Source organism: Etheostoma cragini, chromosome 2, assembly GCF_013103735.1.
Source record: "Etheostoma cragini isolate CJK2018 chromosome 2, CSU_Ecrag_1.0, whole genome shotgun sequence".
NCBI classification, from domain to species: Eukaryota; Metazoa; Chordata; class Actinopteri; order Perciformes; family Percidae; genus Etheostoma; species Etheostoma cragini.
In genome coordinates this window covers 13,676,076-13,701,082 of record NC_048408.1, presented here as the reverse complement: position 1 = coordinate 13,701,082, position 25,007 = coordinate 13,676,076, and the positions used below count along the sequence as shown (strand labels likewise).

At 38.6% G+C, this 25,007-nt stretch overlaps 1 protein-coding gene across 4 annotated transcripts; it reads right to left on the bottom strand.

Annotated features, from left to right (window-relative positions):
- Positions 1-1,721: 1,721 nt before the first annotated feature.
- On the bottom strand, positions 1,722-25,007 carry rnf24 (ring finger protein 24). Of its 4 annotated transcripts, XM_034890499.1 has the most exons (7): positions 15,164-15,399; positions 12,383-12,532; positions 10,541-10,661; positions 9,497-9,542; positions 8,225-8,267; positions 7,747-7,788; positions 4,712-4,791 (listed from the first exon to the last, which is right to left on the bottom strand). In XM_034890499.1, the coding sequence occupies exons 1-6, from the start codon at positions 15,313-15,315 to the stop codon at positions 7,758-7,760; spliced, it is 543 nt and encodes a 180-aa protein (XP_034746390.1). In that variant the 5' UTR covers positions 15,316-15,399; the 3' UTR covers positions 4,712-4,791; positions 7,747-7,757. The 4 variants fall into 4 exon arrangements, with proteins under 4 accessions (XP_034746399.1, XP_034746375.1, XP_034746390.1 ...); XM_034890508.1 differs by lacking the exons at positions 9,497-9,542; positions 10,541-10,661; positions 15,164-15,399 and adding exons at positions 1,722-2,790; positions 24,447-25,007; XM_034890484.1 differs by lacking the exons at positions 9,497-9,542; positions 10,541-10,661 and adding an exon at positions 1,722-2,790.

Genomic DNA, 25,007 nt, shown 5'->3' with positions numbered 1-25,007 from the left:
GAAATTGTGGCAGTTTGTTGTTCAAATAAGGCTAATGTGGATAGTATAAGTTTCTTCAAAGTTGTTCTAAAATAGTTTCTCATCAGTGGTGGCAGAGGACTGGACCATGGAACAAGCGACTAACACGCTACATACAGGATAGAGAAATCTCTGCTGACATTCTTGCCTTGCTTTACGCTCTGACCCAACCAAAACGGTCAGCACTGTGGGGTGTGGGCAGACATTCGGCACAGATGAAACATTCAAACCACAGAGTAACAAAGCTTATCTGCCATAGAAGGTGAAACGCATTGTCACTGTGTGAAACCATCCATGCTTTAGGACCTTGTGCAACTCAGTCCTTTACAGTGTTTGGTGTTAAAGAATAAAGTCTAATTTGGAATTTTGTGTTGTGAAAGACACAATCAATATGTTTAATTTTAAGTATATACACAAAGAAATTTAAGTACGATGAAAATTATGGTTTCTCAACCAATCAAAATTGAAAATGTCAGCCTGTTTTCCATCAGTAATATTTGTAAACATTAAACATGTAAACAAACCTTTTACAGCACCAGAACACATTGTAAAATTCAATCTAAAGGTTGTCTATTGTATCCATTGAGTTTTTTTGTTGTTGTTTTTTACACAGTGGGGCTACTCTTTTGTTTACATTGTGCCTACAATAATACTGTATGATTGGCATTTGGCAAAACATATCACAGGTTTAAAAAAAAAAAACTTCAATTTATCTTAGGTCCATCACTCTGACGCACAGCTTTTTTTTTTGTTAAGCCACCCATCTAGATCAGCACAATTACCCACAATCCATTTACCAGATGAAGCTAACAAGGGATGAGGACAAAAAAAACATAACCACAAAAGCTGGCCAGGCTCAGAGTTACTGTATGTGTGGCACAAAACAAACAGCACTCTGTACCGTACAGAAAGGGAGAGAGGCGAAAGCACCAGAATACTGCAGGCAAAAAGCAGAACTGCCCTTTATGCATGTATGTGTGTGCATGAATGAAAATGCTGCTTCATTACAACTTGCTGACCACTGCCTTTCTGGCAGCCCAGGCAGCATGGCCCCTCCCTGTGTGCATGTGTTTTACAAAGTAGCGTGTATCTTGACCAAAAGGTGGGCTGATGATCAACTGAGGGCAGTCAATCTGATAATCCTGCTAACTCATTCACCTAATGCAACTGTACCAAGAAAGTATAATAAATAAATTAAAAAATAAATACAAACACTCTGTTGGGCCAAAAGCAAAAATAACTGCAACTGTGTATGCAGCACATTTTTAGTTAGGAGCATAACAGTGAAGAAGGCTAAAGTCTGCTTCATCCTGGTCTCTTCCTAAATTGAATAATCGTTTTCTAGCTGGATGTGTAATGCTAGATTAAGATAAATCAACAAGACTGTTTGACTTTTCCTTTTTGTGTCTCCTTAATGTGAAACAAGCCACTGGAACATTCACACAGCTCAGATTCAATACCTTGAAAAGATGCAGCAGCAGAGCAAAATAACACTGGAACAGTTTTGTTACATGTTATAGATTTTTGTTTAATATTGCCTCATTACTGATGTTTGTTCTGTAAAAGGGTTTTAAAGACAAAAGCACCAGGTTGTAAACACTAATACTGGTTTAGATAATCACAGTAGTTGAAGCAGTTACTTTGAAACTTAAACTGAAACTATCAACTGAACTGAAATTATTCGCTGGATAGGTCCTGAATAATTCTGAGTAATGCCTTGCGTGACAGCATATAGTCTACACTCGCATATAGAGGATGTTACCCGGCAAATTTGTTTAACGAAAATATAATTTGTTCATTGTAATACCTTCCTGTATAGACAACATATAACAACATTGCAATGAATGAAAAAACAGGCGATGAGGGAACAAATTCTATAGGCTTAGTGTGAAAAACACATTCAAACCCTTCACATTTAGTCAGACATAAAGTCTCAAGGTTGCTTTGTTGAGTGTGTTTAATTAAAACTAGTCCCAAATTTCCTGACATCTCTCTACCGACATAGGTTTCGTTGTCCCTTTAAGATGTATTTGTGTTTTCTGTCAAATCAAAGTTAACTAATTAAATATGAAAATCCATGTGGCTGGAAAAGTACATAGACATTAGAGTTAATGATAAAATATAAAACATTACCTTGCTACTAGGATCACAAGCAATTAAACTTTGCCTTCTCGTAAAGTGCGTGTTAAAAAGAATAAAAGAAAACTTATATTTTAGTGTATGGTTGTTGTGTAGTGTTGCCTTTTTGTTTTTCACCCCTCCTGGTCTTTAGCTGGTGTCCCCAGAAAAGTGCTTTGGTTGAGAAAAAAAATGTCGTCCACATCTAGGCCAAGAAGGAAACATCTTCTAAATCAACTCAACTTGTCCATGAAAAAAAAACAACAACATGAAAGCAGTTGATTATCAGTTAGAACTGATATCAGGAAACCTTTTTGTGAACCAAAGCAAGAATACGAGAGGGGACGATGGCTGCAGAGTCACAGTTTTTTGGGAGTATCTGCACTAGAACTCCAGTTTATCCACTCTGTCCACAGACTCATACCAAAGGTGTAGCTGTACAGGTGGCAGTATGAGTGATGGGATGTGTGTTTGTGTGTCTGTGATGTACTATAAGAGAGGGGTTGACTCTTCTACACCAGGTTCTCGACGCCGGGTAGAGGCTGCTGTATTGGCGGGGGGGGGTCCATGCTGCCGGCCTGCTGGGCCAGCTGCAAGACGGGCATGTTGCACAGCGGGCAGACTTTCCTCACCTCCAACCACTTAATGAGGCACCTGGAAACAAAGTAAAACCGCTTAACATATGCTTAGGGCCAAGAAGATGGAGATGAATGGGTACAACAGATGTTAACTTGGGTTAGCTCAGGTTAACTTGACACACAAAGGTTATTCAAAGTCACTAGCTCATATATTAAGCCACAGTAAACAATTGTTTTTACACAATTACCGTTTCAACACTTGCATCTGCTTATAAGCCTGGCGGGCTTCTGCTTATTTTGCCATAACATTATGTATAATAGTAATATCTGTTATTTGGGATGAATTTATGAGATCATAAACATATTGTATTGGCACACCAATTTAAGTAAAAAGAAATTATAGTAAAAGAAACGGCGAATGCATGTCGGCAATAATTTAGAAAATGATACAGCAATTACATAGTATTTCCACCAGAGGGCACTGCCAAATGAATTAATCAAATATAAGATGACCAGCACACAGTAAAAGTTTTTTGACAATCTTTTGTTAAACAAATTGAAGAGAACCTTTCATAAGTGTCTGTTTAAGTTACATTTTTTTTTTTTTTACTTCCCAAATGTTGAGGTTCCCAAAAAAATAGATTGCTAGTGGTTTTACTTTCTTTGGCTGTTTTGACTTTCATTCACCATGAAAACTGGCTATTCCAAGAATCCATTGTACATGTCAAGAATATAAGATGGCCACAGCCTCCATTCACTGTGACCAAGCGAACTACAAACTTTTAAAGCCACTATTCCATTACACAAGAGTGTGTCATAAAAAAAGATTAGACTTTTTGTGGCTGGTCAGTGGTATGTAAGCTCCTCTGCGCTGGCAGTTTGAGTACCCTGTAGTCCTCAGTGGCTCAGGATTGCTTTCACTCTCCTCCCCCAAAAGAGTACTAAATCATGGGGTGAAGAATATACACTATGTTGTAGCCATGCACATACAGCAGTTAAATGTTCAACTCACACGTTTTCTTATGAACAAGTGTGACTCTACTTAATTGCATACGGCCAAACATTTTGATTGTTTTGCTCCCCAGCTGCGGTGCTAGTACTGTCAATCAGACAGAGGCAGGCAGTGTGCAGTAGTATTACATTCTCTATTCTGGTGCTACATTTTACGGTTTCACCTAACAGTTTATCTAGGAGTAAGTTAAATGTGGAGCTGAAACAAGCAGTCAATTAACTTATTAAATGAATGCAAAGTGCAAAACATTTGTTCTGTTACAGCTCTACCTATGTGGGAATTTTCAGTTTTATGTCATTGTTAATAACTGTAAATATCTTTGGTTTTTGGACCGTTAACCATAAAAACAGCTTATTAAAGATTGCCTTGGCCTCAGAGAAATTTACTTGTATGTTTCACTTTTAATTTCAGCTTTAGAGTAAACTATTGATCAGGTACTTGCAAAAATGACCGGAAGATTAATCAATGAGAAGATAGCATGCTCTTCACCACTGAATGTTTTTGTTAATGGTCTGCTTGGAAGGTGCGTTTTCTTTGTATAACAGCATGGCTTTACTTGCACACACACATTGAAAGGACTGTTTATACAGTGGATTCAGTGAGTGGTGAAAACTCTTGCTACAATGGGAGGGGGGGATAGGGACTAGGCAAGGGAGGTGTCCTGACAATGTAAACAACTCAGTTGAAATGGTCAGGGCACAGGCGGGGGGGTAATGTTACATCATGCATTATATCATGTCCTGTGTAGCTCCACACTTCACACAACTGGCATTGTGGCATGGTATTAACTTTTTGTTATGGTCATCACCAACATGCTCTCTGTCCATGCAAACCCTTTTTTTTCCTTTACAACTGTTCACTGTGTCATGGTTACAATGCCCAAGAGTGGGTAAAGATGCAGTGAAATCTGTACTGATCCATGTGTGACTCTGTGTGTGCGCGTGTGTGTGTGTGTCAATGAATGTCAACAAAACCTCATACTTACTTCCTATGAAAAGCATGTTTGCACGGACAAATCCCCAGCTCATCTTTCTGTTTGAACTCTTCCAAGCACACCGCACAAATCTGAAAGGGAGAGGGGGGAATGCAATAATTTCAAATGTGTTGGTGTTTCTCTGGTGTTTGGTTCAACATCTGCAAAAAATTGACACAAACCACAGAGCAGCAACTGACCAACTGTGTTCTGTTATACAACTGTGAGTTAACTCACACTGGGGACTTGTTCAGTTAGTGGTCAGATGCTTCCTTTAGTTGCAATGTTTCCAGGGTAAGAGACTTAGAAAGAAGAAAGACTGATTTGAAAGAGACACGGACATAAATGTGGGCCCACCACACAGCCGACAGTCCAATTGATGCATATTTGATTGTAATCTTTTAATTTTTGTAAAGGCTATTTAGCTCATGGCATTCTACCTGAGTCTATGAGTGTTTGATCCCAGTGCTGTTTGCTTTTGTAGGATAGAAGAGGTTAATAGCAGTGATAACAATAGACCTTTATCCATGACTGGTGTCATTGTAAGGGTGACTGAGGTAATCCTGATGGACAAATTGTTTGTCTGTTTGTTTCACACGCTTGCACGCATGCAATAGATGACTGGCAACACCATATATAATGTGGGTAGCACAGGGCCGACTATACCCTCTCCAGACCAACGGAGTTGCAATGAAAAGGACAACAAATCTTAGGGAACTGGACATTTCAAACTGTGAGAAAACTGGCAAAAATCTGCAAAAACAGAGCACAGCATTCCCATCACAAAACTTCATCCAACCAGTGGGTAACATTTCCATAAAAGAGGGTTTTACTTTGGCACATTTGGCTGTCTAACCCTGCAACTGTTATTCCTTTAGACACACAGATTCTCTTTTTCCCAGCTCTACTTTATAGAGGTGGATGGATAAGGACGGATGAAAGGAACAGCATGGTGGCTCTTAGCTTTCTCTTTTGATGATTTTTGGACACAGTGATCCTCTGTTAAGATGTCTGCTTTGCTCTCTTGATTTGTGAATAGATCACCGTTTTTGTTCCTTTCAGTGATTGCCTATGGTGTCTCACTCACAGTTGGAATCTGGCAAAACCTACAACTATATCTGGGCACTGGTAAGATGACGGAAAGTTCAACATGGTTCATTTACACATACTACCAACATTAGCAAAGTTGGTTGAATATATTGGTAACAAAAGGGTTGTAAGTAAACCTTTAACCTAAGTGGGTAATTAGACCAACAGGCCCTCTCTCTCCCTGGATCTCTAGTGATGAGGACATGTTGCCGTTTCTCATCTTTGGTACAACCTCTGCAGATCGGCAAATAAGTTCTTCCATTTTTGTCTTTCCACACACTTGGTAAACATTTTTGCCTCAAAACCATGTATGTTATACAGGTCTGTAGGACAGGTTAATCTAATTAAAAAAATTGGAATTGCATCCATTTGAATCCTATGCACTATTGTCAACATACAACAAAAAGATATCTATATTTTTGCCTCACATATTAAGGGGCCCTCAATTTTAGTTAATGTCCAAAGCACTGTAAACATTATTAAAATGAAAACAATGAACTTTATAATGTCCGATACGACTACTTTAAGATTAGGTATAAAATGTTAGATAATTTCCTCTAGCCCAAATGGACAGAAATATAAAACAACAAGATACCTTTCCTTGCTAAACGTGTGACTTTAAGACAGGAGGGTAAATTGAGTAGTTATTTTAGAATTACAAAGTCAGTCCCGCGGCATAGAAGATTTGAAGCTAATCAGAGAATATTATACCAAGGCCAGTGTTTCCCCTAGGTTTACTGATTTATACTGGCAGATGGGATGGAGAGGTGCTGATACCACTGAACCATACATGTCTTATTTGACTTTTTAGGGTGCTTTCAAACTGGTTTGTTAGCCCCGCTGGTGAGGTTCATTTGGGCAGGTGAGAACGCGGCAATCACACCAAAAGCATGTCACTCGCCGATGTAAGTTGAGTGCAGATCTGAGTCGTGCATGCGTCACTTTGCATACAAGATGCTAACGAGAGACTTCTGTAACGTCAATACAGTAAAGATGTTCGTTCACTGCTGTCACACAAAGCTTGTCAGTTGAATGGCGTTTTGAGCTAACGTAAGCGATCAAAACAAAACAAAAATAGCTAAAAGGTTGTTTAAAGAATTTCCATCTTCGATTATTGTTTGTAATGAGAAATGGTTAATTCATGGATTTCACATATTTGGTATGACACGTTCCTTAAACCGTTGAAATCTGAGCATGAGCATCTCTAATCTGGCTTTAAGTTTGAGCCACCAGTACTGAAATTTCTTTTTGTAAAACGATTTTTGCTGCATTAGCTTCACAAACAGATAATAGAAAGTGTAACCATAGTAGATACTGATATTTTTACATGTTATTATTTAATGTTTTGGGTCATAGTTTTCAGTCTGTCAAGATGGATGCACTGAACGTTAAATAACTTAAAATCTATATGTCATAACTGCGCCAAACCTAGACAAAACTCAGAAAACTCAACAAAAAAAAGAAAAAAGAAATATAAAGCCAAACGTACAGCTGTGCAGTACCAAAAAACAAAAAAACACTTTGTTGTTATATGTTTAGACACGGCATACTTCTGCTCCTTATGCACATTACATAACAGGAGTTTGTACCATTTGAAACCTTTATTGTCCATCTCACTGCTGAGGATGTTTATGTTCATACTGACAGCATGAACAGCCCCTAAGTCCCAGGCCTTTGCCCTTTATTTTAAACCAATGGAGAGCACAGTGCATCATGGCACAACCATCATAACTGCACAACCAAGAGAATCGAAGGACAGAAAGGATAATCTAAGAAAATGAACAAGACTGTGTGTAAATTAAGCAGCACACACCTGGTTAGTCCAAATTTAACTGATATAACAGTACAGTGTTTGTCAGGTCACATTAGAATGTTCTGTATACTAGATAGGCCGAATTGTTAAAGAGAACATTTTTTTTGGTGATATCATCAATGGAACAAAGAAGATAAGTACTTACCTCATGCAAATTTAGCTCTTTGACTTTTTCCTTCTGAATGACCTAAGAGGCATAATAAAACATAGGGAAAGATTAGGAACCAGTTCCTCTAGAAATACAATGAAATACTTTAAAACTAAAAAACAGACAGTCATGCTGAATACTGACACAGAGATTTGATGTACTGTAATATAGTTTCTGTTATAGAGTAAATGCATGTGCACAAATGTGTGTGGGTGTTTGTGTGGGTGTCTATTATATGAGGTTGGTCGGCTTACATAACCCAAAGAGAAGATGGAGAAATTCATGTTTTTTTGCTGGCAGGTAGTTAGGAGGCAAATTACAGAGTAACCATAGCATATACTTTTACATGTTTATTTCCTCCATCTCTCCCTCTTACTAGCTTTGCAGAATATTCTCTGCTGGAATGCTCAAGTGCAATTCCGAACTTGTGAGTGAGTGAGTGAGTGAGTGAGTGAGTGAGTGAGTACGTGCTTACTTGTTTGTATGCATATAGCTCTTTGTGCGCCTGGTGCCGTAACCTGGGGAGACGTAAAGACAAAACATCTTTTTGATTAGTAAGTGACCTTCAACTAACTACTTCATAAAAAAGGGAAAATAATCAGACATCCTGGGAAAAGAGAGAAATGACAAACATGGATGTAATCTCCTTATAAATACTTGCCTGCCAAGTGCCACTTGTCTGTTCTAGTTTATCACTAGAGTACCAAATGGGCATAAAAAGCTATTCTCCATTCACATACAAATTGAGAATATAATAATAATTTGGCATGCATCTAGATTTTATAAATGATATGTATCTCACAAAGTGACAGCCACACAAAGGAAAAGCAGTTTTTCAGAGCAGATTTTTATCTTGGAGGTAAACATGTTTTGGTCGGGCATTTCTGCATAAGTATTAAAGAGATGATAAATATTTGATTTGCTTACCACTACATCAACAGGCCATCAGCAGATGTCATTCTTAAAATACTTGAGGCCTTAGTTACTTGTTAAAACAAACACCGGGCATTAAAGGTGCTCTAAGCAATAACTTCTTGTTGACATTCGAAGTATTTTCAAACAAAACAAGACTAGCTTGCCCCTCCCTCCTCCTCCTTATCCCGTCCCCTCCCCCTCCCTTTTGTGCTTCCACACATTAACCCCCCCCAACCCCCACCCCAAAGTCCTTCTTGTTGGTTACTGACTGGAACGATGGAACACTGTTTGTGTATGCTTTGTGGTGCAGGTGGGCACAGTTTGGTTTTGTTGCCGTTTGTAGACCCTGGGCTGTCTACAGAGTTGCATTTTTTGACAGTGTGTTCTGGGAACAGGCAGCTCGCGGATAGCGAGGAGATGTTTGCTGTATGTGACAGCAAATGTTGTAGCCTAAAACACGCCTGACATCACTTAGAGCACCTTTAAGTAACATATCAACTCACAATAATCAACCAACATACATTGGATCAGACATTAAAAGCATTACTGCATGTTGTTGAGGAACTCTTGCAAAACTCCAGTTTAAAAAAGAGAGCACCCACACATACAACCAATGTTTATGGTTTATATCAAACTCTTGGTGTAACTCTTAATAAACATTGCTTTTGAAAATGAGAAAAAAACATAACAACTCAAAACAAAGAGAGATCAGAAAGAGCACTGGAAAAGGAGGAAATCTAGGTAATGACAATGAGAATTAAATATGTAGGAAAAAGGGAAAGAAAACAAGAGCAAGAGAGATAGTAATAATTCATAGGTTTGTAAGATTTACCTCCATTATAAGTAACCTTAACCTCTCGCAGCAGAGTGAGAGGGATCTGTAAAACAAGCAGCACAGTCTAGGAGAGAAACTGACATTTTGAAAGAGGTCAGCAGCAAAAGGTGCAGAGACTCCCAAGGTTAGGGGACAACTGGTCGTGGGTTGGGAGAGGTCATTCATTTGGGTTGCTCAACGGCCTTTAAGTGCAATGTCAGTGGGCAAGGAAAATGACCTGCTAAAAACTTAAAAAACGTGTCCAAATTGACCTTCCTCTCAAAGCCATAATGATCATTATTTTCCTGCAGTCAACGGGCAACTCAGAATGTAAAATATGTGTGACAGTCTTCGTTATAGTGAATAATGGCTAATTGGTTTGGGCTACCTTGTGGTGTGTCACGTCACTAAACGATCTAGGTGCATTGCACATTCATAAACATGTAGGCCATGCTCTTAAATTCAGCATTCGAGGCCTCCGGTCTCTTTGAGAAACAGCCCACGCTCTAGAAACACTTGTTAATCCTTGTTATGTATGCTATATTGCAGATTTCACGTATGTATTCCTATGAGTGTCTGCCTTGTGTCAAACTATGTGTGAGTGTTTGTCTTTGTTGAAATAATAACCTGTTGCACTTCAACTTTAACATCAATTCCTTTGAGCTATCATTTACCTGTCAATGTAAACAGGAGCATTGAAGCTTAATGCACAGACAGCATAGAATTTCCTAATTAAAGGCAGGATTTGAAGTATAACAAAGCTGTGGCCAATTTGTAAAAGAAGAATTTAATTTTAAAAATTACATTACAAATTACATTTATAATGTAGCCGTTATGCATACATGATGGTCAATCATTTAAGTCATTTTGGAAGGGATCCTTTGGGAGACTGCATCTCTAAATGCCTTTCATGGAGCAAAATCGCTCCTTTTAGTGACTAAACCTGGCAATCTTGACTTTCAGTATTGAATCATGGTACTTCATCAAAGTCAAAAAGTGTATTTTAACAGTTCGATAAGGAATAAGGAATTGTAGGAACACAGTATTAGTTAACCTACTTACCATTTGCCCTGCAAGATAGGATATGGCAGGGTGTCGAGGGGTGAATTTTGTTGGAAACTGCTGCATCGCACTGTCTTGCTGGACATTATTTCTGTTCAGTTTGTTTCTGCCAGGAGAAACCCTTGCAGCAATAGCAGCCAGGACAATTTGATAAGACCAGCTGGGTTAAAGAGCGGGGCAAGGGAAAGACTAGTAACCACTTCCACTTTTCCTTGGGAACAATTACTGGATCACACTCTAGGCTAAATGCTTAAAAAGGGAGCTTTAACAAGATAACATTTAATGGGTTACAAGCAAGAGATTTAAACATCAAATTGCAAATGTATTAATTAACCAAAGGAAATTTAATTAACGTAGGAAAAGTGGCTCTTAAGAAAAATTGTTTAAACTAGTTTCTTTGACGCTAAGTGCCATGATCATAATAATTTAGACAAGCAGCTTTGGAAATCGGCATACTATTACAGTTTTCTTTTTTTTCTTTTTTTTTCTTTTTTTTAAATCAATTCAGATTATAAATGCACCAATTGTAAAATCAAAGCTACCTTCTCCAAACTGTGCTGTTCAGACATTTGCAAGACAACTACAAAAACACATATTTCTAAAAAAGGAAGAAAAGGATTTTAATTTTATTCAACCTAAATTAAAAGCCATAGTAACCAATGCCATACAGTTTGTAGGATAGAAACTACACAAAAATTAAATATTGAATTTAACTGTTGATTTGACTAGGTATAAAACTTCCCATTGTCATCAGTACCTGTTAATGTATCTTGTTTATGCATATACATGGATACAGCTATATTGAAGTAGTACATGAGGACACTTTGGAAAAAAATAATTCAAGTGACCTGAAATGTAACAATGATATGAGTTATGGGGACAGTTATATAGTGAAAGTTTGAGAAAGTTAACATTCAGTTCTCATAATTTTTAAGTCTCACATAAGTGGAGATGCAGACAGTTTGCCAGTCAGAAGAGGTACACTTTGTTTGAATGCATCATAGCCCTCAGTTGCACAAAGTATTTAGTGAACAAAGCTATGTAAATTATAAACAGACATGTAAATTCAAAACCTGATTAATGGGTTGAGTGTGCAAGAATGGAAATATGCAATTGTTAAGTTGGCTCTTTTTATTTTAATGTGTAAAAGAATTTGTAGGACAAGCATATTCCTGCAAAAAAAAAACAGTCAACAGCCAGTAATGCTGTTATATTTGTTGCGGTATCAACTTGTGCGTGTGATTTTGTTTTGGTTGCTCAGGTTGACTGGTTTGAAAATGAGAATCCTTCAAGCCTAAAAACATGTTTGTTTATAGAGATAAGTACATATTTCTGTTTTCCATTCTGGCTTTTTTGAAAGTTGCAATGCATGAGCAAGTAATACAATCCATTAGAACTGCACGATTAATCATTATAAAATCGCAATCTTGATTCACCTTGTTTACAGGCTTGTGGTGATGCAAAATATGCTACAGGTGCCAAAAAACATTTATGTTTGGTACTGCCAATTTGTTTTGTCTTCTCATGGTTCATGTTTGCAATAAACGTTACACTTCGTGAGAAAGAAATCGTGGCAGAAAATTGTGATATCAATTCTAAGCTAAAACATTGTTATTCATATTTTTCCCCAAATCGTGCAGGCCTACAATCCATGCAGTTCATTCAAATCATAAAGAAATGTATAATGCACTACAACTAGATGAATGATTTGTTACACCCAGTAAATAGACAGTGTTGCCTAGCCAAAGAGACCACCGTATGACAAACTTTACACAGCAAAGCAACATCAAACACAATAAAAATTCTAGGCAAGTCCAGAGTTGAAGGGTGCATAGATCTTACCTTATTAAGTAGCAGCAGAAAAGGAGGCTGAGGATGAAGACAAAGATGGCTGTCCCAAACACCACAATGTAGATATTAAGGGGAAGATTCTGGAACCCTATATTTGGCATCCTGAAACTGTAGTGCGGGAAATCGGAGCTCATGGACATTCTGGATGGAGAGAGATAAATAATACAGAACATTAGTATTTCCAAACACATCAACACATTCAGAAAGTAGACAGAAAAAAAACTTGGACCAATAAGGTCACAGCATTACATGTCACAAAGTAAAACTGGAACAAAAAAAAAAGGGAATTTAGTTGCACTTTCAAATTAGTTTTACTTTCAGAATTACAAGAATCTATTCTGGGTTTGGTTTAATTTCAGTTTAGTTGTATTGTAAATGCAGGGTTGTTTCAGCATAGAGGAATTTTTGCCCCCCCCCCCCTCTCCTAAAGTTGAATAGGAGTGCTCATCTCACTTTTACTGTCCAGAGTCAAGTTGTGCTGGACTTTCCCGGTGATTTTAACCCTGGTATTTTAATATTGATTTTTTTTTAAGCAGTTTTGTCCAAAAAAAGAATGCCCAAAATGACATTTAAGGAAGAGTGACGCCTTGCAAAGTAAGTCCACTCTGTGTGTGTGCCCCATAATATGCAACAGAAGACTTTATAAATCACTGCATTTGTGACAGGGATTTAGATGAATACATAAACATTATCTAGATCTGACTACATAATCATTTCCATAAAACTGTCAATATTGAAGCTTCACATGTAATATTTTTTAACATGCAAACAGAGACAACATAGCAACTGACCAACATACCAAAAACGATACGACTGATATAAAGATAAAATACAGTCCTGAATATCCTGTACTCACAGTACATCTAGATTTTAAACTAATATAAATTATTCCAAATACTTATAAACTCTATTTGTAATACATTTGAAGGGTGTACTCTCCTGCTGTGGCAGACTGTACACCTGAATAAACTGGTTCAAAGATCTTTAAAAAAGTGCTTTAGTTTCTAGAACACACACACACACACACACACACACACACACACGCACGCACGCACGCACGCACACGTTATGGATAAATAGGCACTCTCCCCACCCCAACTAATGAGCCAATGACTGTATGGCTAAATTATGACTCTCCTACTCTAGGGTTTGCTTTAATTGGCCAGATGCCAAAACCTCAAAATCTACACTGAAACTAACTAAAGCAGCAGGGCCGTTGTGCAATATTGTACTTACCACACTGTGACAAAATAGGATACATTAAGTTGTCATTTACATATTCTACTGTTAACAGACAGCTAGAGCTTTGATCCTGAAGCATTCTATGGCTCTCTTAATTTTTCATCCACCATCAAGAGAGAAAGACCTCTTTGTTTGGTTTTTATTATATGAAATACAGTTTTTTGATGCAGTTCTAACAGTCTTTTTTGTAACAAAAGAGGCACCAAAAACTACATATTGTATATGTATATTGTATAAGTATACCCAAAACAAATCCCTTCTGAAAATCTGATTATTAAAAACTAGGGCAAACCAATAAGGAACTATTGGTCTAGTGCTTTTACTCAATATACCAAAGTGAAATGAGTAGACATGTCTACGCCTACACAGAGAAGAGGAGGAAGAGAGGACAGGAATAACTTTCTTGGCCCCTTTGGGAACCTGGTGTTGTGCCCCCCCCCCCCCTTCTCTAAACACCAAGAGCTTGATTCCTCTATCACTCTCTGGACTATGGAAAGTTTTGTAGGTTTTGCTGAGGCCAAATTATGATTGCACCACATGTGTATCACAGTGAAACTTGTCCTCTGTTATATAACTAAAGGTGTCTCTGTTTTGGGAAAACTTTCTCAGCATTACTCTCAGAAGCCACTTTATAACATAACCGCAGCCAGTATTGGCAGTCATGATTGGCGCCTCAACACAGAGCCACTTGAATCCCGTATACAAAAAGAGTTGTCAAAGAGTCATTTGCTGTCCAAGATATGCTCACCAGTTTAGCTTTACAGTACAAAACAGTGTTCTTGGTAAGACACCTGGCTCGTGATATCAGAGAACTGGGATAACAGGATTACTATGTTTCTTATTCTTTCCAATAGTTTTCATTCCAACACATGTTTTAATGTATCAATGGCATGCAGAAGAGGTAAATGGATGAGGGTAAATGCCACAAAAATGGTCCATGGGCACAAAGACCTTAGTTAGTTGTTACGTGCAAACATTATGCCAAGGGATGGATGACTTCAGGATGTTCTGGAAATTGATATTATAGGGGATCCCAATGGTTAAATAGACCACTGCCATAAGCATGGGCCATTTAGTTTAGAAATTTCAAAACAGCACAAGTCATTTCAGCTGGTGATTTTGCCACTTATCTATCAATCTGTTGTCAACAAATTAATCAGCTGTAGATAAATAATGCAAAGACGTCGTTTTGATGGTCAGTCTTTGTCCAATTTCAAGGCCAAACTCAAGCCCTGTTAATCTCTCTCTCCTTCTCTCTTTTCCTCCAAACAAAGCCGAGACAACTTCCTTGCTTATCTGAAAACACTGCGCTGCAGAGCTTCTAGATTGCTAGATGAAACCAGTGGGAAAAAAACAATGTATTACTAGCCAAAAACTCTTAAGCACAATATTCCCTTTTATTATAAAGCTTAATGTTCTCTGGCTAGTTTTAAAAAAGGAATGGTGTCAATCTTGCAAGACAACTAACAACAACACAAACCATCTCTTTTGTTTTTCATGTAGACTTACAAATATATAGCACACACATACCCACGTGGCGCCTTCATGCTGAAGAGCAAAAAGTATGCATAGATCTGTAACACAGGCTCCTGAGAAGTGACATAACTTGTCCTTGAGAGTCTTGTCAGTGGGTTGCCTCCTGTTGACTCATCTGGATCATAGCCCTTCTTTGCCCCGTTCATAATGGCTTCATGCCAAACTTAAGCCTTGCTTCACACTCTGACTCTCTCTCCTGACTCTCTCTCTTTACAGTCACAACAACCTCCTGCTTATCTGAACAAACACACACACACGCTGTGGAGGAACATGCTTACGTTTCCACACACACAAACAAACACCACTGGAGACTGTTAGAGCGACACTCTGAAAATCACAACATTTTTAGCCCTTTTTTGTTAGCTGATCAACTTTAAATAGTTGATCACCACCCAAGATGACATGCAACCCCCAGCATTGCGTGGAGTTTTCTCCTACATGTTTACGACGGTGGTAAACATTGTCAAGAGTGAAGACACCATGAAAGGTACAGAAAGGTGCAGTAGTTATCTGCAGACATATTTTGTAATTTAGTAAAGCCATTTCCACGAAAATCCTTGCAACGAAAGAGTGCACACACAAATACTGGCGTTCATTTTGCATGTAAACATTTACAACATTCTGATGTTTTTTTCGTCAGTACACCTCACACAATTATGAGAAATATATTATTCACACCTTTCGGGCTTCTTGACTGACAATCAGCCCAGCATTAACGGTTGTTGTAAGCCAACATAAGGAACAAAATTAACATAAAATCTGATACCACAAAAGAAATCTGCATAACTGTTAGACATTTATGAAAAAAAATCCAATTAACTGCTCCCAGCAAACAATACCTTAGTTTTCATGTAGTCTCAAAAACTGACATTAGCATGGCGGCTATGTCACTGCTAAATGCTACTGTTTAGGTAGAGCAAAAACAACTATTTAACCCCTTGCCAAATAGTGATAGCATAACATGATCTCAGGCTGTATGAAATAAAACAAAATTCCAATTATCAGGCAAAATATAGTATTACAATATAATATAGTATATGCCCACATCTATTGAATGAATAAAGTCTGTTAATTTGGCACCCATCTGTGTGTTCCGTGAATTTTTACAGATCAAACGTCTGCCCTGACATTAAAAACTAGTAGGCTTAGCACTTCCCGGGCTTCCTGTTCCTAAATAGCTTCCTGTGCATCCAAGAATACCTTGTGCCCCTCTCCCTCTTTGAAAGTGAAGGGCAAACTCCGGACCAAAGCCAAACTTGCACACCACACTGCATGAATTTGTGAATTGGAATTTAGAGTGAGGAAGCGCTGAACTGGATTTTCCAATGGGCGTTTCGGCTGCGCCGCGGTTTAGTTCCGTCCTCCGCCACGCGCCATACTACACCAGCTGCATATCAGAAGCGTAGAGTCTTGCCTGCCCGACTCACATATTTTATTGTCTCTACTATATATATATATATATATATATATATATATATATATATATATATATATATATAAAAAAATCCCAACTACAAGCCCAATCTCCATGTCAGAGATAAGATAATGGCATCTTGTGACTCTTGTTTTGAGCTCCTGAGTATTCTGTGTTACTATGTATACATTTGGACAAGAAAAGTAGCCACATTCACATGAATGCAGAAAGAGGCAGCTTTTAAGCATCACCAATAAGCCTACCAATTATTATCAAAAAAAAGCTATTCACTAGGCAGCCAGAACAAATTATTCAGTAAGTGCGGCAAGGCACACAATACACATGCAAATCCCTCGTCCCTCAAATATTTGTGTACACTCAACTCCTCTTTGTGAACTTAATAAAGGCCATTACCCTAACTGAGATTGTGAAACAGTCTAAGATGCAAGGTAGATTCTGTTTTGGTCAGGATTTCAACTGACACAGTATATTGTCATTTCCAGTAGAACTAAATAGAACAATTTAATGAGCTGCAGTTACTCATGTGTGGGTAGTCTTAGTTTTACATGAGGATAACAAGCAAAGATCACCCACCAGTGTTACACTTTTTCCCGTCTGTTGTTGGCTGGTAGGCCTAAATAGTTTCACTATTAGACAGATTCTTCTAGACGTAGCTTTAGACCTAAAAGTAGTTATTAACCCAGTCTACAAGCAGAAAGAATATTCCACAATGCCAATGAGTCATCATCAATGAGATATTATGAACCTTCCATTTGTGTCCTGAATAAAGTTGTTGTTATTACTACTACTTCTTCATATTTAAGTCACAAAATTGTTTCCTTTTGATCTATGCTATGTCAAAACAAGTAAATAGACTTTCTTAAAACGATTACACATTACAGTCCCTGCAGACTTCAGTTTGAGATACCAGTTTCACAGATTGAAATATTTAGATCAAAACATTTAGATCAAAATCTGATTCAATATAATGATGAGTAGTTGAGAATAGGCCTAGTTTGCATAGGTAATTAGAGATCATAGTGTAACTTATGTGCTTTTAAGACCTTCTGAACCAAGCCGTATAAGACAACCATATAGCTCTTTGGTTGTTTTATCTAGACTTGTCTGAAGCTAAGTTCCCACTACAAGACTCAAGTCTGCTGTACTATTCACACTACACAACTGGCGGTCTTCTTTTCACTGACTGGCAGGCAACCGGGGCGCACCATGGATGTATAAAGAGAACTGGATACAGCATTCAAAGCGTGGCCTCTTTCATTACTACGAGAGTTGATCAGTGTCAAACAAAGCCAAAAGCGTTCGTTATGACATAAAAAAAAAATGTATCCATTGATTTACAAACATGTCTTTTGACATGTACCGTAAGACTATGGGAAACAAGTATTTTTGGGCCAAGGGGCATCCCATGAACATCAAGTTTCAATTCCATCATTTGGCCACTATTTCAAATTGGCTTCAAGGGATGGCGTACTTACAGCGGGCCAAGGGCTAACACACTACTAGATTTTTAACCAGGAGAAATCTTAAGACAGGATTTTGCAGCGATGAAACCAAAAAGAAAAAGACAGAAATCGTGCTTTTAGGGGGGAATTTTCTTCGTGCAACAACAACTTTGGTCTGTGTTGCAAATGCATACAGTAAAATATGGGCAACCCCTCCGCCTGGTTTCCTCTCAACCTGTGTCTGGCGCTCTCATTGGCTGTAGAGTCCCTGACAGCTCCAGATATTTAGCCTGCTAGATATCTGGACTGTGTCTGCAAGGCATCATTTCTGAACAGTTCACCCATTAGTGCTTGTGTGTGAGCGCTCGAGCCCTGAACTAATGTCAAATTTGCCACAGATATAAAGCTTTTGTCGATAAAATCCAAAAACTGTTGGCAAGCAGAAAATCAAGGGTCCTGTAGGGGCTCTTGCTGTCACCAAACAAAATCTCTGATCATCAAGATAATTCTTGAACAAATGACCAGAGAACGACCCCTTTGTGCTTGCTCATCTGCTTACATAACTAATTTATCACACAATTGCATGACTGTACGCTTAATCAAACATGCTGAACAAACAAGTTCCACTTCCATCCGTCAACTTCCCCAGCTTTCTTCCATATCTTACTCATAATCAATAGGGGCTGGACCATTAGTTGACACATCACATGGACAAATGATGACCTTTGGACCCATGATACTTCACATTTTTGTCATGTGATGAAATATGTTTTAGGAAGCTAGTGGGTAATACTGCCATTGGGTATTTCCAAAGACAATGTATCCAAATGTTTAACCAAAACAGGTTAATTAAGATAACCTGTCATTTGTATTTTATCAAAATGCCCTTTAATGCCTTAGTAATTTAGTGTAGGTGTCTTTAATACATTTCTTTTTTAATTTCATTGTTTTATCGTATTATTAAATAGAAAATTTCCTTTTAAAAACAACCCCAAAACCTTAGCTCTGTTCAGCAGTTTCTTGTGATAAGCCCACAACATCACATTCATGAGATGCTGTCTGAATGAGAAATGGAAATTTCCACTGGCAGCCACAGCCGGCCATGAGGTTTGCACATCTGAAACTTAATATGCCAAAGGGCAGCAACAAACACCAGGGCCTCAGAGGCAGAGCAAAAGGGCTCTTTAAATGTGCTGGCTGCGTTAAGTGAAATGCCCATACTCAGATGATACTGAACTACCAATCTCTCACCAATTTGAGTGGGGGGGGATGTTGTGGGGCACTGGGTATTCACATATCTGACCATCCATCAAAACAGTAATGCTCCCAGTTGAAATTACTTTCTTTGTCTTTTCGGCAAGAGGAGGAAAAACAGATCAGTTACAAATCATTAGATGCAGGCCAAGGATGCAGCTGTCAGTGAGGGATGTGGAAATCTTTAAAATATATATATATATTTCTCTGTTTAAACGGTCCGAAGATGTTACTTCCTGAGAGGAATGAAGATAATATTGATGAACACGCACAACATTAATAATGGCAGTAGCCAACAGTGTTTCCATTTCGAGCCCGTAAATATGCATTATAAAAAACTTGTTTTTCCAAAGTTGGGCCAAGTTCTACAGTAAGTAGGTCGCTGTAACCACAACTGCAGTTATGGAGATGTGGGAGGCACAGGACTAGAGTGGAGCTGACAAGATCAACCTAATGCCAGCTCCTGAAAATTTCAACTACTGGATTTACATCTAATGCTACTCCAGGTGTGCAGACCTCACTTACTTGTTGAGAAATGTACAAATTTGAGATTTTCCATGGCGTTTTTTTCGCTTTTCGATACCGATTCTGACACCTGAACTTGCGTATCGGCCGATACCGAGTACTGATCCGATACCAATGCGTCACATGTTATAATGTTTCAACACCCTGTATGGTTGTGCTTTCTATCTTTGTTGTCGGTCTGACTCAGGTTAAACCTTTTGTGATTTTTGATAGGGCTTTATTACTTGGTATCGGATTGGTGCATAAACCCCAGCACTTCTTGATACCAGCATTTTAGGCAGTATTTGAGGCGTTACCAGGATCGGAACATCTCTATTAAAAATGTTTTTAGTTCATTATGAAACTGTAGAGGGCCTACCTTAACTGTAAGTAAATAATTGGCAACACTAGATTAGTCATGAAAAAATAAGAGTGTGAGTTTTCATTTTGTATGAAAGAGCAAAAAAGTATTAGCATGACTTGTTTGAGTTCACTTGACATTGCACGCCCCGCGATGTGAATATTTCACATGCTGCAATGTCGATGCTAATACAGTATATCGTGCAAACGTCTGGGAACTAAAACCATTTGAATGGGACCAAAATCAAAAAGTGCGCCATGACCTTTACTATATGCTCTTGCGCTCTTGCTCCCTCCTATTAAAGCCCATCATTCCATAGTGGACTCTGATAGTAACACAAGCTGACACAAACAAGAGGAACTGACACACACAGCTGTCTCATAGCACTCTTGTTGACTTTTGTCGAGTAGCCACATACACACCGCTTTAAGTCAAGAGTGGTAAATGATTTGTTTGGAAATAAGCTATTCAAAAAACATAGTTCTGAACAAGATAATATTCAAATTGTAACACGCATAATCCAATGCTATGCTTTTCATAGCTACCGACTTTAGAGGAACAGGACCCTTGGTCTGTCCCGGGCACTATAAATAAAACCTGTAGTCATGTGAGGGTAAGTAAGTCATGCTGATACGTAAAAACAACCTGAACCCAATAAATCATATCAGTCCTTGGGCTTATTCACTACTGACCTGCAGAAAATAAACAAAGTCTGAGCCCAAATGTAGCATCCAAAACGTGTCAAGTTCATACACTGCGACTAAATCTTAAATCGTGTATGCCTACTTCATGAACTAACTTCTTAATGAAGCATTACTTTAGTCAATCTATTTAAGAAGATTTTGAGTTGTCCAAGTTGCTTGAAGCCAAGAGAAACAACATGGGACTAGGGTTAGTGGATGAAACCCAAAAGTAGCAAAATGAATGGAGACATAATGTCAAAAAGGTAGCCACAAACTGCTCTGCATCAAACAGAACACAGGAAGGGGCCAGTTATTGATCAACAAGTCACACACACACACACACACACACACACACACACACACACACACACACACACACACACACACACACACACACACACACACACACACACACACACACACACACACACACACACACACACACACACACACACACACACACACACACACACACACACACACACACACACACACACACACACACACACACACACACACACACACACACACACACACACCTTACAAATGGACTTTGCATCTGGATTTCGATTTCTTATGTTTAAATAACAATGCAAAATACTTTAATAGTGATTCTTTGCAGGGGCTTATTATCATGGAAATAAACATGGTGGGCCATATCTTATTTACCTTTAAGTTCAGCTCATTACGTGCTATGCAATAGTTAAACACTGAAAGTAAAAGTATGGGCTACTAATCCACCTAAACTAAAGGGTATTTGAGTTTACTATGGTTTGACAACAAATTCAGCGAGCTACATTTAGCCCCCAATTACAGGAGCTAAAGGCATTATTGTGTTATGTAGAATAAAATCCCCTTATGTTCTTTCCCACTAATTCTGCATATTGCACCTTCTTTACATGTAAGTGCTGCTGCTACTGGTGAATACTGAGGGAGTCTGAAGGAGGCCTCGTGATCACCCACTTCTCAAATGCTGCATCAATGTGTCTTTGGGACGTGTTAGACCAGCTTTAAGTGTTTAATGAGACACCAGTCTGACTACAACGTGTTACGTGATATTTGACTATTTATCTTTTAACTCAATGTGAGGCCCCAGCGCCCTCAAGTAAGTTCCCTAAACATAAAGTAACACTCATTTCCTCTTAACTGGAAAATGGCATAACATAAACAGTATGAAATGACATTCCTTATACTGCCAATGACACAAGTGTATTTTTATTTGGCAATATGTATTTTTATTTGGTAATATTGTGTGTCAACACACACATAGCTGACCACCACTTTTCTCAGAGTGTCTAAAGACCCTTTATAGAAGCCTAATCTAAACACCTAAAATGTTAACACCAACATCTGTTGACTTCAAAAATGAAGTCAGAGGAAGACCAGCATCTTGCTGTTACAGAAGCCCAGTGCTGCACTTACATAATCCATTGTAAAAGAAACTCACTCTATACGTAAATATACCTATAGTTATATAAATAGTCATTACTATTAATAGTAATAGTAAATATATAAACCTATATAACTAGTTATCTTACAATAAATCTCTTCAGGATTGGGTTACACTAGCTATTCATATATAATTTAGCATTTGTATTAAATACGTCATTTCAGTTTGCCCTTAACTGTCTTATTGAAAAATTAAAATGTTATCTGGCTCAACCTCTGGGTTAGGAACATGCTAAATGATTTAGGCATGCTGATATTGCCATGTAATACTAATAAAATCCAAGGATCCAAGAGCAGACACTACTAGAGGGGCATTTCCACTTGTGCACCGTTTCGTGCAGTGCAACGTTTAACCACTGCAACTCAAGATTAAAAGAGTGCAAATACTCACCTAAGCAAGCATGTCTGATCTCTACCAATACTCAAAACACAGATTTAGCCTTTAGGATACGGAGGTTACATCTAAATTATGAATTCAAATATAATCTTTTCATCTGTGGTGCGTGAGGGCTTTTAAGACTTGTTTTGCTTGAAATTAAGAGAGACTACAAATCTATTTTTACTCTGTTTTGGACATGAGGTACAGTCATGTGTACAGGGTTGTCAACGGTATCACTCTCAGAGGTCAGTAGACAGAAGGTTCAACTAACTTGAACTTTCCAGTTTCAAGTCCACTGCATTGGTGCAGGGATGTTGCCAGCCAAATTCAACACAATGCAGAGTAAGGCTAAAAAACAAATAGTTGTAATCTATATTCTTTTCCTAGATGCTGGAAAGACTTAAGAATGTTGTAGGACATTGTACCATTGTTGTAAAGCTGCTTCCACAGTAAGAAGTCACTTCACAGAAAGGTATGAACACATTTTCTTTGCACTATCAGGGCTGCACTGTCCAGTGACAGTTGATGGTTCACTAACTCGACACATCAACTTTGCCACTGTTGGAGAATATGTGCAGTTATGCGTTAATCATTTACATCATTCAGTACATAGAAAGTTGAACAAAGTGATAATGTTTGTGTAGTGCACTATCCACAACATACTTAAGTTCAATACTCTATAGCCAGTCAACATGCTATACCTCCTTTCAACAAAATTTGCCTTTCGAGGTCTTTAAAGTCTGTGCAATATACAGGTATGACACCCTGAATGCTTAGACCATTGAACGGCAGAAGAAGGCTAAAAGTTATGGTGTTCAAAATTGTGATGTATTTTCAGTCATCGGATTGCTATTACCATGACTGATTCTGGGGAGGACAACGTATCTCTGGTTACCTGACAGCTGCTTCCGCAGTAAGCAGTCCTGCAATCAATATTTTCTGCCACGCTCAGGTCTGCTCTCATCTCATACAGAATATATTCCTTTTTATTTGGCTACTCCATATAACTTTTTCTTTGCAACGATAAAAAGTGAACGATAGCATACACATAATTAAACAGTGTCATACTTGCACTACTGCCAGCTACACCCACCAAGGAGAAGCGTGCAATAGCTCATGCGGGTTATATACAGCAGCATGAGCCCACACAACAATGCAGTCAGTGTTGACGGAAACAGAGAACAATCTACTGTGTCCCTGCCATGCGTTTTCACACGGGTTATCACTGTTTAACTAAAATCGAGTTTAGGTTTAAACCTTGGCATTATTATAATGCGAAAACAAAAGTGCTATCGTCCCGGGTGATAGGACATAATTAAGCTGAGCTGACTTTTACATTGGGCTATATGAGAGCTAAATGTTTCCCCCTGACAATACATACATCAACACATCTGTATGTTGCGGCTTAGTGTGGTTATTGTTTAGTAGAACAGGGGACAGCTGGGGCGTGGGCTCGCTAGCTAGCAGCGTTAACCTTAGCTACAAATGACATCGCGTTATCTTCGAGTAGCATACAGTCCAAAATATCTAGCTAAACAATTGTTACGTTAAATAGCGTTGATGTTTTGTCAATAAAAAAAACATTCGCACATCCCTCTGCAAAGTCTATGATATAAAATATATTAATTAGTTCACATTAATAAACCACACGTTTGACTGGTCTTGAACGCACATTAGACAGCATTAATGCATCTAGCCAAGAGCAATACATTCAATATAACAGTAACGTTAAGCAGTTAGCAGCTAATGATAAGAGGACCATCCACTCACCAGCGGTTCCCACAGCCCCAGTAGTAGCGTATGTTATGTATTTCTTCACACACCCGGGGTGCTAGGAGGCTTTAAAAGCCGACAAGCTGACCTGAACTGAAAGCGAAGAGTAGTGTCCTATCAACAAAATCTTAGCGTAACCAAACCCCTGCTGCAGGGCGACCTCATCACACAGCCCCCGCCTGTGATGTGGACGATGGTGGCGGCTGTGGTTAACGAGAACCTCGCTGGGTCTGAGTGGGAAGCAGAGGCAAAAGAAAAATGACGATAAATAAACGAAAGTGGTGGATGAATGCGTGCCGCTGGCAGGGAGGGGAGGTTATCCCGCGAGGGGCTTTCGTGTAGTGATTTCCCCAAAAGAATCCGTCGTTGGCAGCAGTGATAATCGTGGTTTGCAATCTGCACGATTCGCACGTAACGTTACGTTAAACCCACTTCCACCAGTAGCTAAATCCCACCTCCTCCCAGTCAGCTCAGCATATAGAGACCCATACAGACCGATGAGGGTAATACACGGGTATATTATTGCTACTGGAGGTTTTGAGGACTGCATGTACGACG

Coding starts and splice junctions, on each gene's coding strand:
- rnf24 (XM_034890484.1), bottom strand. CDS start 15,315: ATGAACGGGGCAAAGAAGGGCTATGATCCAGATGAGTCAACAGGAGGC. Junction 12,533..15,163: donor AGCATGAAGGCGCCACGTGG/GTATGTGTGTGC, acceptor CTCTCCATCCAG/AATGTCCATGAGCTCCGATT. Junction 8,268..12,382: donor TTCTGCTGCTACTTAATAAG/GTAAGATCTATG, acceptor ACGTCTCCCCAG/GTTACGGCACCAGGCGCACA.